Below are 15,000 nucleotides of genomic sequence, written 5' to 3' on the forward strand. Positions count from 1 at the left end.
TGTGCCAACCCTTTAGTCGGAATATAATAGTCCAATGATGGCCAGGATAGAATTCTTAAGGACTTTGTACCACCTCAACTCGCGTTAATCAATCCTATTAATACCTTTTCCACCACCTCCATCTCCTCCTCCTCCTCCTCCTCCGGGGGAGAGGGGGAGAGTGGGGAGGGAGGGGGAGAGGGGAGAAAGGGGAGAGGGGGGAAACGGGGAGAGGGGGAAACGGGGGAGAGGGGGAGAATGGGAAGAGGGGGAAGATGAGGGGGAGAAGGGAGAGGGGGATAGGGGAGAAGGAGGAGATGCGGAGAGGGATAGAGGGGTGAGAGGGGGAGAGGGGGAGAGGGGGTAAAGGGGGAGAGGGGGAGAGAGGGGGAGAGAGGGGGAACGGGGGAAACGGAGGAGAGGGGGAGAGGGGGAGAGAGGGGGAGAGAGGGGGAGAGGGGGGGACACGTGTTAATCTGGTTGATGCATGGTATCCCGGAACTATTTTGTTTGTGATTGATGACGATTCTAGGATCAGAGTTAGTTGCCGGCTAAGTTGAAGAGCAATGAGATGGTGGGAATTACACCTCCCCCCTCTCCCCCTCTCCCCCTCCCCCCTCCTGACCCTCTCCCCCTCTCCTGACCCTCTCCCCCTCTCCCCCTCCTGACCCTCTCCCTCTCCCCCTCCCCCTCTCCCCTCCCTCTTTCCCCCACCCCTCTCCCCCTCTTCACCACCCATCCCCCTCCCCCTCTCCACATCCCCTCTCCCACCTCCTGACCCTCTCCCCCTCTCCCCCTCTCCCCCTCCTGACCCTCTCCCTCACCCCCCTCTCCCCTCCCTCTCCCCCTCCCTGTCCCTCTCCCCCTCCCCCTCTCCCCCTCCTGTCCCTCTCCCACCTCCCTCCTCTCCCCCTCCTGACCCTCTCCCCCTCCCCCTCTCCCCTCTCCCCCCCTCCAGGCCCTCTCCGGTGACCTCGGGCCACAAGAGGTCGCGTTCGGTTTGTGGGTTGCATGGAAGTGAATAGAATCGTCTGGCGGCAGACGCAGTATGACTCATCATGGTCTTGGATCACGTGTTAGACTCGTGATCGACAGCTATTTCCCTCCCGAAAGAGAGCTTAGAGCTCATATATGACCGATCTATGGGTAATGCTGTGACCTTACGCACACACACACCCAATTCCCCGCCCACGAGAGTTGGAGTAATAACCCACAGCGCAGCGATACTGAAATTATTTCACCCCTGGGCAGGATTTGAGCCCGGACCGCCGTAGCGGCCACAAAAGTTACCATTGCGCCATCGAGTGTGTGTGTGTGTGTGTGTGTGTGTTTGTGTGTGTGTGTGTGTGTGTGTGTGTTCGTATGTGTGTGTGTGTGTATTTATGTGTTCGTATGTGTGTGTGTGTATTTGTGCGTGTCTATGTGTGTATATCTGTGTCTGTGTACCTGTGTGTTTATACGTACATGTACATTTCTATCTTTTTGTTTTTCCCATACACATGTGTGCCCGGACACTTCCCCATTGGCGCCAGAAACAGATGGCCCATTATAACGCCCTCGGAGTCCGCCCATCCAGGTGTTTAATCTATGGCGCCAACGGCCCGACCCGGCCCGGTCCGGCGCCAGCGTGGTAGTTCCTGTGGCATCGATATTTGGACCTCTTCGGGCTGCCAACTCCCGTGGGATTTCATGTCGAAGTGGGAGAGGGAGGGACCGAGGGAGGGAGGGACCGAGGGAGGGAGGGAGGGAGGGAGGGAGGGAGGGAGGGAGGGAGGGACACAGGGAGGGAGAGCTTTGTAGTGTCCTTCCTGAACCTATTTTTGTAACTTGAAGCTAATAATACATGTTGCATCTGTCTCTCTCTCTTTCTCTCTCTCTCTCTCTCTCTCTCTCTCTCTCTCTCTCTCTCTCTCTGTGTGTGTGTGTGTGTGTGTGTGTGTGTGTGTGTGTGTGTGTTTGTGTGTGTGTGTGTGTGTATACGTATGTGCATATGTGTGTGTGCATGTGTATGTGTATTTGTGTGTGAATAAAATCACCAGACGACAGTCAGAATTCACTCCTAACTTGAATAAAATCGTCTGGCGGCACCTAGTCTTAATTTATGTGAATTTAATCGAAGTTAGCTTGGTAAGTGATAAAATAACTTATGTTTTACCACAACTAATTTGTTTATCTTTTCTCTTCTTTCCTTCCCTCCTTCTCTTCCTCCTTATTTCTCCCTCCTTATTCCTCCTTCCTTTCTCTTCCTTCCTTCTTCCTTCTCCTCCCTCCTTCCTCCTCCCTCCTTCCTCTTCCCCTCTTCTCTCTTCATTCCTTTCTTCTTCCTTTCTTCTCCTTCCACCTTTTTCCCTCTCTTCTTCCTCCCTCTCTTCTTCCACCTTCCATCATCTCTTCTTCCTACCTCTTCTCCTCTTCTCTCTTCATTCCTCTCTTCCTCCCTCTTCTCCTCTTCTCTCCTGCTACCTTCCCCATTCCCTCTTCCTTCCCCCTCTCCCCTTCCTCCCTTTCCTCCTCCCCCCACCTCTTCCCTCTTCCTCCACCCTTTCTTCCCTTGCTTCCACCCTCCCCCTCCTTCCCTCCCGCCCTTCACGCCCCTTCACACGACAGCTACGCCCTGGCGGACGCCGCCCACAGAGGCGTGTGGGAGCGAAACGGGGACCAGGTTGTCGTCGTGACCGGAGAATCTGGAGCGGGGAAGACTGAAGCTGCCAAGCTCGTCCTCCAGTACGTGGCGGCCGTGTCCTCTCAGTCTCCTCCCATGAACAACGTCAAGGAGATGATTCTCCAGTCCAACCCCATCCTCGAGGGTGAGTGTCGAGTGTGAGGTTCGCTTTTTTTTTTTTTTTTTTTTTTTTTTTTTTTTTTTTTTTTTTTTTTTTTTTTTTTTTTTTTTTTTTTTTTTTTTTTTTTTTTTTTTTTTTTTTTTAGAATAAGGGGGAGGTGGATGGTGGTGGTGATGATGATGATGATGATGATGATGATGATGATGATGGTGGTGGTGGTGATGGTGATGGTGATGATGATGATGATGATGATGATGATGATGATGATGATGATGATGATGATGATGATGATGATGATGATGATGATGATGATGATGATGATGATGATGATGATGATGATGATGATGATGATGATGATGATGATGATGATGATGATGATGACGATGTTGACGACGACGACGACGACAGCGATGGTTATGACAACGACGCTGACGCTGACGACAATGAAGATGATGACGATAACGATGATAACGATGACGATGAGGATAACTTTTATCTTGTTAACGCATGGTACTAAATATAATTCATTTAATTACTTCCTTGAGTGATATTTGGATTCCATCCTCTAAATCATTATTTCTCAACCTGTTTTTGACCATGCCCTACCTTGTCACCTCTAGAATCCTTATGCCCCCCCTCCCCCATGTGGTGATATATCATTCTTATCTAAAGAATAAACTCCGTTTCAGTTGAAGAAGCTTACAACACCAATACTTTGATTTAATTTTTTAACTTTTATTTCCTACTTAAAATTTAAAGTTAAAGTTTGTTCAATCATAGGCATAAAAAAATTCAAAACAATATGGCATACATGGAAATTGCCCCCCTAAAAAATCAAACCTTAAAACACCAATACTTTGATTTAATTCTGAAACTTTTATTTCCTACTTAAATTTTAAAGTTAAACTTTGTTCAATTATAGGCATAAACAAACAACATGGCATCCATGGAAATTGCCCCCCTAAAAAATCAAACCTTAAAACACCAATACTTTGATTTAATTCTTAAACTTTTATTTCCTACTTAAAACTTAAAGTTAAAGTTTGTTAAATCATAGGCATAAACAAACAACATGGCATCCATGGAAATTGCCCTTCTAAAAAATCAAAGTTTAAAACAACAATACTTTGATTTAATCTTTAAACTTTTATTTCCTACTTAAAATTCAAAGTTAAAGTTTGTTAAATCATAGGCATAAAGAAACTTCAAAACAACATGGCATCCATGACATGGCATCAAATTGCCCCCCTAACAAATAAATTGCCCCCCTGCGGGGTGTACGCCCCACAGGGAGGGGGGGGCTATTGCCCTAGATTCTTGTTCATCAGATGGTCGAGGTTAATCCTCTGGAAGGCGGGGCGAGGATCATCTTAACCCTTGAAAGACTAGCGTAACCATATAGTCACACAAAAAAAGTTTTTGTATATATACCATTATCACTAAAAGAAGTACAGGATGGCAAAAAACAAGTATGCCACAAACTAGTGTATGGTTCATTCTGCAAGAACTTACGCAGGAAACGTTTATAACATTTAAAATAATAAACATGAATTTAATAAAAATCTAAAAAAATAATTCAGTCCTTAGAGGGTTTAAGTCCAGTCACACCAGGTGGTCGCCGACCAGTTGCAGGTAGTCTTCGGAAGTCGCTGGTAGTCGATAATAAGATAGATAAATAGATCGATCGATAGATAGATATATACTACAACACGCACTGAATAGTCCCCAGTACATATATTTTTCATCTTATCAACCACATCAACTTTTTTCCATTTCAATTCCTTGCATGGGTTTTGTGTCGCCGACCGATCGCCTGGTTTCCGGTCGAAGGTGGTCGGAAACTGGTCGTAAGCTTTAGGCAACTCACAGGAGGCGACTAAGCCCAGACGACCTGGAGGGAAGGAGGGAGATGGAGGGAAGGAGGGAGATGGAGGGAAGGAGGGAGATGGAGGGAAGGAGGGAGATGGAGGGAAGGAGGGAGATGGAGGGAAGGAGGGAGATGGAGGGAAGGAGGGAGATGGAGGGAAGGAGGGAGATGGAGGGAAAGAGGGAGATGGAGGGAAGGGGAGATGGAGGGAAGGAGGGAGATGAAGGGAAGGAGGTAAGTGGGGAAGGTGGATAGAAGGATAGAAGGCGAGTGGAGAAAGATGATAAAAGGAAAGAAAACTGATGGATGTGGAGGGAAGTGGAGGGAAGTGGAGGGAAGGAGGGAAGGGGAGAAGGGAGGTAAGGTGGATAGGAGGAGGGAAGGCAATTGGAGAAGAATAGGGAATTGGAGTGAAGGGAAGGGAGGTTGAGGGAAGGAGAGAGGGAGTGAGGAAAGGGGAGTGGAGGGAGATAGTGGAGGGAGGGAGGGTAGTAGGACAGGAGGAAGGTGACGACAAATGGAGAGAGGAGGGGAAAGGAGGGGAAAGGAGGGGAAAGGAGGGGAAAGGAGGGGAAAGGAGGGGAAAGGAGGGGAAAGGAGGGGAAAGGAGGGGAAAGGAGGGGAAAGGAGGGGAAAGGAGGGGAAAGGAGGGGGAAAGGAGGGGAAAGGAGGGGAAAGGAGGGGGAATTCCCTTCTTCCTTTCCCCCTCCTCTCTTCCACTCCCTCCCCCACTCCCTCTCCCCTCCCCTACTCTCCCAATACCATCACGAACATACTACCCATCTTGTGCAAGACTTGAATACACGATTTTTTTATTTTCATTTTGACTAGAGCCGTCTGACTTTATTTATTTGGATGAGAAATCGAAACCTCATCCTGGAAGGCAAATAAAAAAAGGAGAAGAGGAGGGGGAGGAGGAGGGGGAGGAAGAGGAGGAGGAGGAAGAGGAGGAGGAGGAGGAAGTGTTGAAGAACAGAAATAGAGAGAGAGATTAGGGGAGAGGGGGAAGAGAAGAGAAGAGAACAGGTGAGACAGACGGAGTTTGGAGAGAGAGAGAGAGAGAGAGAGAGAGAGAGAGAGAGAGAGAGAGAGAGAGAGAGAGAGAGAGAGAGAGAGAGAGAGAGAGAGAGAGAGAGAGAAGCAAGCGCAAAGAGAATTATTTATGTGTTGGGGAGAGGGGAGGGGAGGAGACATGAAAAGCAGAAGAGGGGAGTGGAGGGGAGGAGTGAGGAGGGGCGAGAGGAGAAGGGTAGTGGAGGGGGGAGGGGGGAGGGGCGAGGGGAGAAGGGGAGGGGAGGGGAGGGGAGAGGAGGGGCGAGGGGAGAAGGGGAGGGGAAGGGGAGGGGAGAAGAGGGGAAAGGAGGATAATTGAGGGGAGGAGAGGAGGGAGAAAATGCGGGATTTGTTGGGATTACTGGGGGATTTTGTGTTGCAAATAGGTGAGGGTACTCTTTGATCCTTCGTTGCACAAAGGAGTTCTCTATGTTGCAAGTATGTTGCTAGTGTAGGTCTTATGGTCTCTTGCAGTCTCCTTCGTTCTTAAGGCTGACACATGAAACTCATTACTGAGCCCTGTGGAACTCCGCCTTTCTCTTACCACCTGGGGGACCAAATTTACCATAACTAACCTTGATTTAACATAATTTTCCATAAAAGTGTATTATATCAACAACAGAAAAAATATTTATATTACAGAAATCGAACGTATCTAGAGGAACTCAATATCTAGCATTATTTTTTTGCTAATCTAGCATAAGTTTAGTTGCCGTCTAGCATATTCTAGCTTGAAAAATCTGGTCACGCTGTTAAGACACCAGCATCACAGTGGGGAATGAATAAAATTGCCCGAGAGCTACCAGAAATAAACACACACACATACACACACACACACACACACACACACACACACACACACACACACACACACACACACACACACACACACACACACACACACACAAACGCATATATACATATATTATATATATATATATATATATATATATATCTATATATATACAAATACACACAGACACATACACAGGTCCTTGCCCACAAGAATTGGAGTACCGGCTCCCACCACAGCGATACTGATTGTGTGTGTACGTGTACGTGTGCGTGTGTGTATGTGTCAGTTCGTGCCTGTGTGTGTGTGTGTGTGTGTGTGTGTGTGTGTGTGTGTGTGTGTGTGTGTGTGTGTGTGTGTGTGTGTGTGTGTGTGTGTATGTATGTGTGTTTTTGCAGAATTGTATTTACCTAATTGTAGTATACAGGAAAGGATTAACACTCGTTGGGTCCCGTCTCCTATTCTCTAACTTTCTGACATACCTAGACTCAAATTCATGTACGGTTCCAACTTAATCTATATTTCCTTGATTTCCAATTATCATACTTAGATTTGAACTCATGTATTGTTTGAGCTTGGGCTATATTACCTTATAAGCTATTCCACATTTCGATACATCTATATGGAAAACTGTATTTCTTTACATACTTTCGACTTGTGGTCTTTCTCAATTCACTTCCATGACCCCTTAAAGCCCTCCCATCTTTAATCAGAAGATCTCTTCTGTCAATACAACCTATCCCCTTTAGTGACCTGTGTGTGTGTGTGTGTGTGTGTGTGTGTGTGCATATTATGGGAAGCCCAGCGAATGCATGGGATAACAAGAGATCACGTGAGATTACGTGAGATTCTCCGGGATTTCGTGAGATTCCGGGAAGCAGCATTCCGGAGGTGACAGACCGAGCGTTCCCAGATCCACGCCGAGCGTCCGGGCCAAGGAATCGATCCGAGGTATCCGGGGGTTGTTTAAAGACCATTGATGAGCCAGAGACGGATCTTCGCCCCTTTCGTACCATGTGGTCCCTTTCCCTGGACTCTTCCTGGCGCCATGGTCCTTTCTCCTTGACTCTTTCTGGCGCCAATGTCCTTTTCCCTTGACTCTTCCTGGCTCCATAGTACCTTTCCACTGGACTCTTCCTGGCGCCAAGGTCCCTTTCCCTCGAATCTTCCTGGCGCCAAGGTCCCTTTTCCTCGACTCTTCCTGGCGCCAAGGTCCTTTTCCCTAGACTCTTCCTGGCGCCAAGGTCCTTTTCCCTGGACTCTTCCTGGCGCCATGGTCCTTTTCCCTAGACTCTTCCTGGCGCCAATGTCCTTTTTCCTTGACTCTTCCTGGCGCCAGGTCCCTTTCCCTTGATTCTTCCTGGCGCCATGGTACCTTTCCCTTGACTCTTCCTGGCGCCAATGTCCCTTTCCCTGGACTCTTCCTGGCGCCATGGTGCCTTTTCCTTGACTCTTCCTGGCGCCATGGTATCTTTCCCCTTGACTCTTCCTGGCGCCAAGGTCCCTTTCCCTGAACTCTTCCTGGCGCCAATGTCCTTTTCCCTAGACTCTTCCTGGCGCCAATGTCCTTTTCCCTGAACCCTTCCTGTCGCCATGGTCCCTTTCCCTTGACTCTTCCTGGCGCCATGGTGCCTTTTCCTTGACTCTTCCTGGCGCCAGGTCCCTTTCCCTTGACTCTTCCTGGCGCCAATGTCCTTTTCTCTTGACTCTTCCCGGCGCCATGGTCCCTTTCCTTAGACTCTTCCTGGCGCCATGGTCCTTTCCCCTCGACTCTTCCTGGCGCCACGGTCCTTTCTCCTTGACTCTTCCTGGCGCCAAGGTCCCTTTCCCTCGACTCTTCCTGGCGCCAGGTCCTTTTCCCTTGACTCTTCCTGGCACCAAGGTCCCTTTCCCTCGACTCTTCCTGGCGCCATGGTACCTTTCCCTTGACTCTTCCTGGCGCCAGGCTATTTTATTCATCTCCGTGACATTCTCATCTCCGTGGCACTACACCTTTTCACTGTATTGAACGTGTTATGGCTCGGGAGGTCTTTTTCAATTCCGTGGCATCCTACCCCTTGGTTGAAATCGTCTTAAGACAACCAGAATAAACGCTTTAAGGCGCCCTGTTCATTGAAGGGTGAGGTTTATTTTTCACTTTATTATGTATGTATCAATTAATTTTTTTTTTTCAACCACAAATCACTTTCAATTCCATGCCATCGCAGTCGAGACTGAGAATCGCTCGATGGAGGCATCCGTTGGAAATTGAAAGGTGGACGAGCCGAGGATTCGAACCCAGCTAACCCGTAACAAAGTTACAGTGATGTAAACCAATACGCTGTCAAGAGAAAAAAAACGCTCTTGATAGCGTATTGGTTTACGTTACTGTAGCTTTGTTACGGGTTAGCTGGGTTCGAATCCTCGTCTCGTCCACGTTTCAATTTCCAACGGATGCCTCCATCGAGCGAATCTCAGTCTCGACTGCGATGGCATGGAATTAAGAGTGATTTGTAGTTGAAAAAAAAAAAGATATATATATATACATATATATGTATATATATATGTATATATATATATATATATATATATATATATATATATATATATATACACACATTTGTCGCTGTGGTGTTTGATTTCGATGCGTGTGCGTGCATGTGCGTGCATGTGCGTGAGTGTGTGTGTGTGTGTGTGTGTGTGTGTGTGTGTGTGTGTGTGTGTGTGTGTGTGTGTGTGTGTGTGTGTGTGTGTGTGTGTGTGTGTGTGTGTGTGTGTGTGTGTGTGTGTTCGCGCGCGCGCTGGTGCCACAGTACTCAGAGGTTGCAGTCGCATAAATGCAAAAATAAAAACCGAATTTCTTTCGGGAGCGACGACTGACAAGGACTCAGTCCAGACCCAATAGGGGAGTGACGAGCGACGAAAAATGCAAAGGAGTCTCAGTGACAGGCAAGTGACGGGCAAGTGACGGGCAAGTGACGGGCAAGTGACAGGCAAGTGACAGGCAAGTGACGGGCAAGTGACGGGCAAGTGACGGGCAAGTGACAGGCAAGTGACGGGCAAGTGACGGGCAAGTGACAGGCAAGTGACGGGCAAGTGACAGGCAAGTGACGGGCAAGTGACGGGCAAGTGACGGGGAATTGACAGGCAAGTGACAGACAAGTGACCGGCAAGTGACGGGCAAGGGACATGCAAGTGACAGACTAGTGACAGGAAAGGGACATGCAAGTGACAGGTAAGTGACAGACAAGTGACAGACAAGTGACAGGCAAGTGACAGGTAAGTAACGGGCAAGTGACGGGCAAGTGACGGAGAATTGACAGGCAAGTGATAGGCAAATGATAGGCAAGTGACAGGTATATGACAGGCAATTGACAAGCAAGTGACAGGCAACTGACAGGCAAGTGACAGGCAATTGACAGGCAAGTGACGGGCAAGTTACGGGCAAGTGACAGGCAAGTGACAGGCAACTGACGGGCAAGTGACGGGCAAGTGACAGGCAAGTGACGGGCAAGTGACGGGTAAATGACGGTTAAGTGACAGACAAGGGACGGGCAAGGGACAGGCAAGGGACAGGCAAGGGACAGGCAAGTGACAGGCAAGTGACAGGCAAGGGAGACGGTTGGAGAGATAGAGAGACGGCACAGAGACAGGGGAGGGAGAAAGACTTGCGACCCTGCGTTGCCAAATCATTTGGCCATTAGCAGCCGTTTGGCAAAACGCAATTTTGTTACCTCGAATTCAGGAAGACACGTTTGCCGTCAGTGTAGTCATCGTCGTCATCGTCATCATCATCGTTATCATCGTTATCGTTATCGTTATTGTTATCGTTATCGTCATTGTTATCGTCATTGTCATCGTCACATCATCATTATCATATCATCGTCACATCATCATTATCATATCATCGTCATCATCATTATAATCATCATCATCATCATCATCATCATCATTATCATTATCATTATCATTATCATTATCATCATCATCATCATCATCATCATCATCATCATCATCATCATCATCATCATTATCATTATTTTGAATAGAATCGTTTGGCGTTAGCCATATCAAAACAATCAAATGTATCAAAGATTTATCACAAAATTTATTCATTCACTTTAAAGTACTTAAACCCAAACGAAATATGATGATGTTTATTATTATTATTATTATTATTATTATTGTTATTATTATTATTATCATTATTATTATTATTATTATTATTATTATTATTATTATTATTATTATTATTATTATTATTATTATTATTATTATTATTATTATTATTATTATTATTATTATTATTATTATTATTATTATTTATTATTATTATTATTATTTTTTTTTCTTTTTTTTTAAGAACAAAAAATGAAAATGACCACTGAAGGTCTACATGTATCTTAATCACGTGCTTTATGGATGTTTGCAATCAGTCTGATCCACACGGTTACCTACTCACCATTTCTCTCTTTCTCTCTTTCTCTCTTCGTGCCTGCCCTCGCTGCAGCCTTCGGAAACGCTAAAACCAGACGGAATGACAACTCCTCAAGATTTGTAAGTACTCCAATTTTTTTTTAATTCACCTCTTTGCTAATGACCAGGAAGTACCAAGATGAGAAGGAGGGCAGAAGGTGGAGGGGAGTGGAGTGTATTAGGGATGGAATGCGTGGGGATGGTTTTTATGACTTTGTTTTTTGGCTACCTCCCTTGTCAGGGGGAAAAAGCCTTTGGTATATGTATATATGTACGTCTTTGCACTCTTCGTACGCGATTGCGTGACCCAGGTGCGATGTCTCCTCTGTTTCATGTTGACCCTTTAACACCCAAAGATGTCACCTAAACAAGATCGTACGAACCTTAACAGATATAGGCTCATTAGACACACTAACTTACTGGCTCAGTCCAGATAGTTTTATATTATATATCTATATATATATCTATATATATATATATATATATATATATATATATATATATATACATATATATATTTATATACATATATATATATATATATATATATATATATATATGTTGAGACATTGTGACAGGTTTGAAGAAGGTGGTAGAGTAAGACACGGGCCTAGGACCGAGTTTATTACTGACCGGTTTTGCTTATAGCTTCTTCAGAGGATTGATGAAGCTATAAGCAAAGCCGGTCAGGAATAAACTCGGCCCTAAACCTGTGTCTTTCTCTTCCGCCTTCTTCATATATATGTGTATATATATATATATATATATATATATATATTATATATATATATATCCCTTTTCTTCTCTTTTTGTTTTTAGTTGAGATTTAGGATTTTAGTCATTTCTAGGGTGATTACGGAGGGAGGAGTCTCACAGCTAATGAGACTCTGTCGTCAAGGTCTTTGCGTCAGAGGGGGACCCACGAGTGTAACATGAGGAGTCTTTGGTCTTCGTTGCCAATCTCCTCCCAAGGGTCTTCGGGGGAACGTCGGGGTTGACAAGTACATGCACGTGCAAACACGCATATACGCACACACAAACACATACACACGCACACACACACACATATACATATATGTATATATATATACAGATATATATATGTATATATATACATATATATATATATATACATATATATATATATATACATATATACATATGCATACATGTGTATGTAGATAAGCATTCATATGTATATATACATAATTATCATGTACAATACCTTTCATGCGGTATATAATCTATGTGTGAATGAATCACTTTTTTTTTTTTTTTTTTTTTTTTTTTACTGGATGTACCCTTCATGTTTGTCATCTCAAGTAGTGTAGCAGCTTTGCCAGTATTATCTTCTCATTCTTCATCTTCTTCGCCCGCAGGGGAAGTACATGGACATCGAGTTTGACCACAAAGGAGACCCGATTGGCGGAAGCATCACAAACTGTAAGTGTCTGTAGATTTCAGTCTGGTCATCCTCCTTGTTTTGTCTTTATCATACTCGGCTTATCTAAACCTGCCAGGGATTTAAATAAAAAAAGTGTAAAAAGATGAAAGTATGGATATGATTATAAATATACATATAGATATAAATGTAAGTATAGATATATATAGGTATAAATGCAAATGTATATATAGAAATAGATGTAAATATCAATACAAATATGAATGTAGATAAGAATTTGAATATAATACATACATGAATATAGATATCAAACATCTATGAATATAAGTATAAATATGAATGTGAATATAAACATGAGTACATATATAAATGTAGATATAAATATAAATATAAATATAAATATAAATATAAATACATATATGAATATAAATATGAATAAAAATATAAATATAAATATAGATATGAATATAGATATAAATGTAAATATAAATATAAATATAAGTATAAATATAAGTATAAAATATAAATGTAAGTATAAGTATAGATATAAATATAAACATGAATATAAATATAAATATAGATATAAATATAAGTATAAATATAAATATAAATATAAATATAAATATAAATATAAATATAAATATAAAAATAAATATAGATACCGGTATATACACTACACGTTACACACCACACACTACATACCACACACTACACACTCCACACTATACACACTACACACTACACATCACACACTATACACTACACACTACACACTACACACTACACACCACACACTACACACTACACACTACACACTACACACTACACACCACACACTACACACTACACACTACACACTACACACTACACACTACACACTACACACTACACACTACACACTACACACCACACACTACACACTAGTCAGTCTTCCTGAGGTCTGGCCGGGCAGGACATCGACTTGTGCGAGATGTCTCCCCCTGTGGTCGACGGTCGCCTAATCCCGTCTTGTACTTAGTTTCCATACTTGAAGCTTAAGCCCCCCAGAAGCTTTGCAATGACTATCGGGTAGTGTATTGGCGAGAGCGTGGCAACGAGGATTTGCAATTGTATCTGTGTGTGTGTGTGTGTGTGTGTGTGTGTGTGTGTGTGTGTGTGTGTGTGTTTTATATATATAAATATATATGTTTATATATATATGTTTATATATATATATATATATATATATATATATATATATATATATATATATATGTTGATACATTCTCACAGGTTGACGTAAGTGGAGTAGGAAACACAGGAGTCTTAGTATGAGTTTTATACTGACTAGTTTCGCAGGTATGCCTTTTAAAGGAAAAAAAAAGTTATACCTGCGAAACTAGTCAGGAATAAATTCAGACTAAGAATCCTGTGTTTCCCACTCCACTTGATATGGTCTAACGTCACACACTCCCCCCCTATCGGGAGGATTGGACGGCGCCCCTCACAGAGGGCTTTGTAGCGTGGAATTTAATGAACCATGCCCTTGGTTCAACTTCACCGGTGGCAGGATTCGAACCACCCTCACCTAGACCTTCGCCGCAAGTAACGACGCCCTAACTCACTCAGCCAGCGAGCTTCCTACTCCACTTACATACATATATGTATACATATATATATATATTATATATAAATATATATGATATGTATATATATATATATTTATTTATATATAGATATATGTATATATATATATATTTATTATACTGTATGTACATATATATGTATTAATACTGATGACCCACTTTCGGAGAAGAATAAGCGAAGATATAGAGATCTGTATATTTCGATCACTTACTGTGATCCTCTTCGGCAGATATGAGGATATCTGCCGAAGAGGATCACAGTAAGAGGATCACAGTAAGAGGATCACAGTAAGTGATCGAAATATACCGATCTCTATATCTTCGCTTATTCTTCTCCGAAAGTGGGTCATCAGTATTATTTTACATATGTGCTACGACATATCTTTGTTGTGATATATATATATGTATATATATGTAGGTTCTCGTTTTCTTTGTATTTGTGTTTTAACTTGGACCTCGTCTTGTTTTATGCAGTCTGCCCATGTCAGGTGGACCCAATCGATCCATCTGTGTGATGTATGGTGGTGGTGGTTGGGGTGGTGGAGGGGGTCAAAGGCCAGCTGGCAAAGTGTTGTTGTTGAAGATGGTGGCGCACGATCGGTAGCGTCTTGGTCTTGCCTCCTTCTAGTCTCCGGTTCGAGTCCCGCACTCACGTCACTCTAGTTATCAGAGGCCAGTGTTTGTTACCTGCCCTGTGGCAGTCCCCAAGAGTGTGTAACAGGGCAAAAGGAAAGGCTTCGGCCGTAGGTATTCAACCACTCTTGGTTTATGCTCCTCGTGAAAATGATCATATTCTTTGATACAAACAAACATTGAAGTATCTTGTCTCTGAATAGTATCGTTTGGTTTAAAGTTATTCACAGACTCACCGAGAAAGGATTCAGCCATCCATAGACAAAAAATTCCCCCTCGGCTGACTAACAGTGGTATTCTTAAAAAAAAAAAAAAAAAAAAAAAATCTTTCCTTATATAAATCTTATATAAATTCTTGGAAGGGAAAGATTTATATAAAGATTTTTAAGAATACCACCGTAAGAATCTTA

The 15,000-nt window shown here is 43.6% G+C and overlaps 2 protein-coding genes across 2 annotated transcripts in view; both read left to right on the forward strand.

Moving 5' to 3' along the window:
* The window catches only part of LOC143022387 (uncharacterized), a 372,359-nt gene that overhangs the window by 117,241 nt on the left and 240,118 nt on the right, over positions 1-15,000 (forward strand). The window lies entirely within an intron of this gene.
* Positions 1-15,000, forward strand: part of Myo95E (Myosin 95E) — a 113,380-nt gene that overhangs the window by 29,141 nt on the left and 69,239 nt on the right. Inside the window, exons 3-5 of the mRNA XM_076180560.1 lie at positions 2,587-2,786; positions 10,965-11,011; positions 12,310-12,373. Of these exons, the coding sequence (XP_076036675.1) occupies positions 2,587-2,786; positions 10,965-11,011; positions 12,310-12,373 (311 nt within the window). The remainder of the gene's footprint in view (positions 1-2,586; positions 2,787-10,964; positions 11,012-12,309; positions 12,374-15,000) is intronic.

Source organism: Oratosquilla oratoria, chromosome 44, assembly GCF_046742065.1.
Source record: "Oratosquilla oratoria isolate Oo_2021 chromosome 44, ASM4674206v1, whole genome shotgun sequence".
NCBI classification, from domain to species: Eukaryota; Metazoa; Arthropoda; class Malacostraca; order Stomatopoda; family Squillidae; genus Oratosquilla; species Oratosquilla oratoria.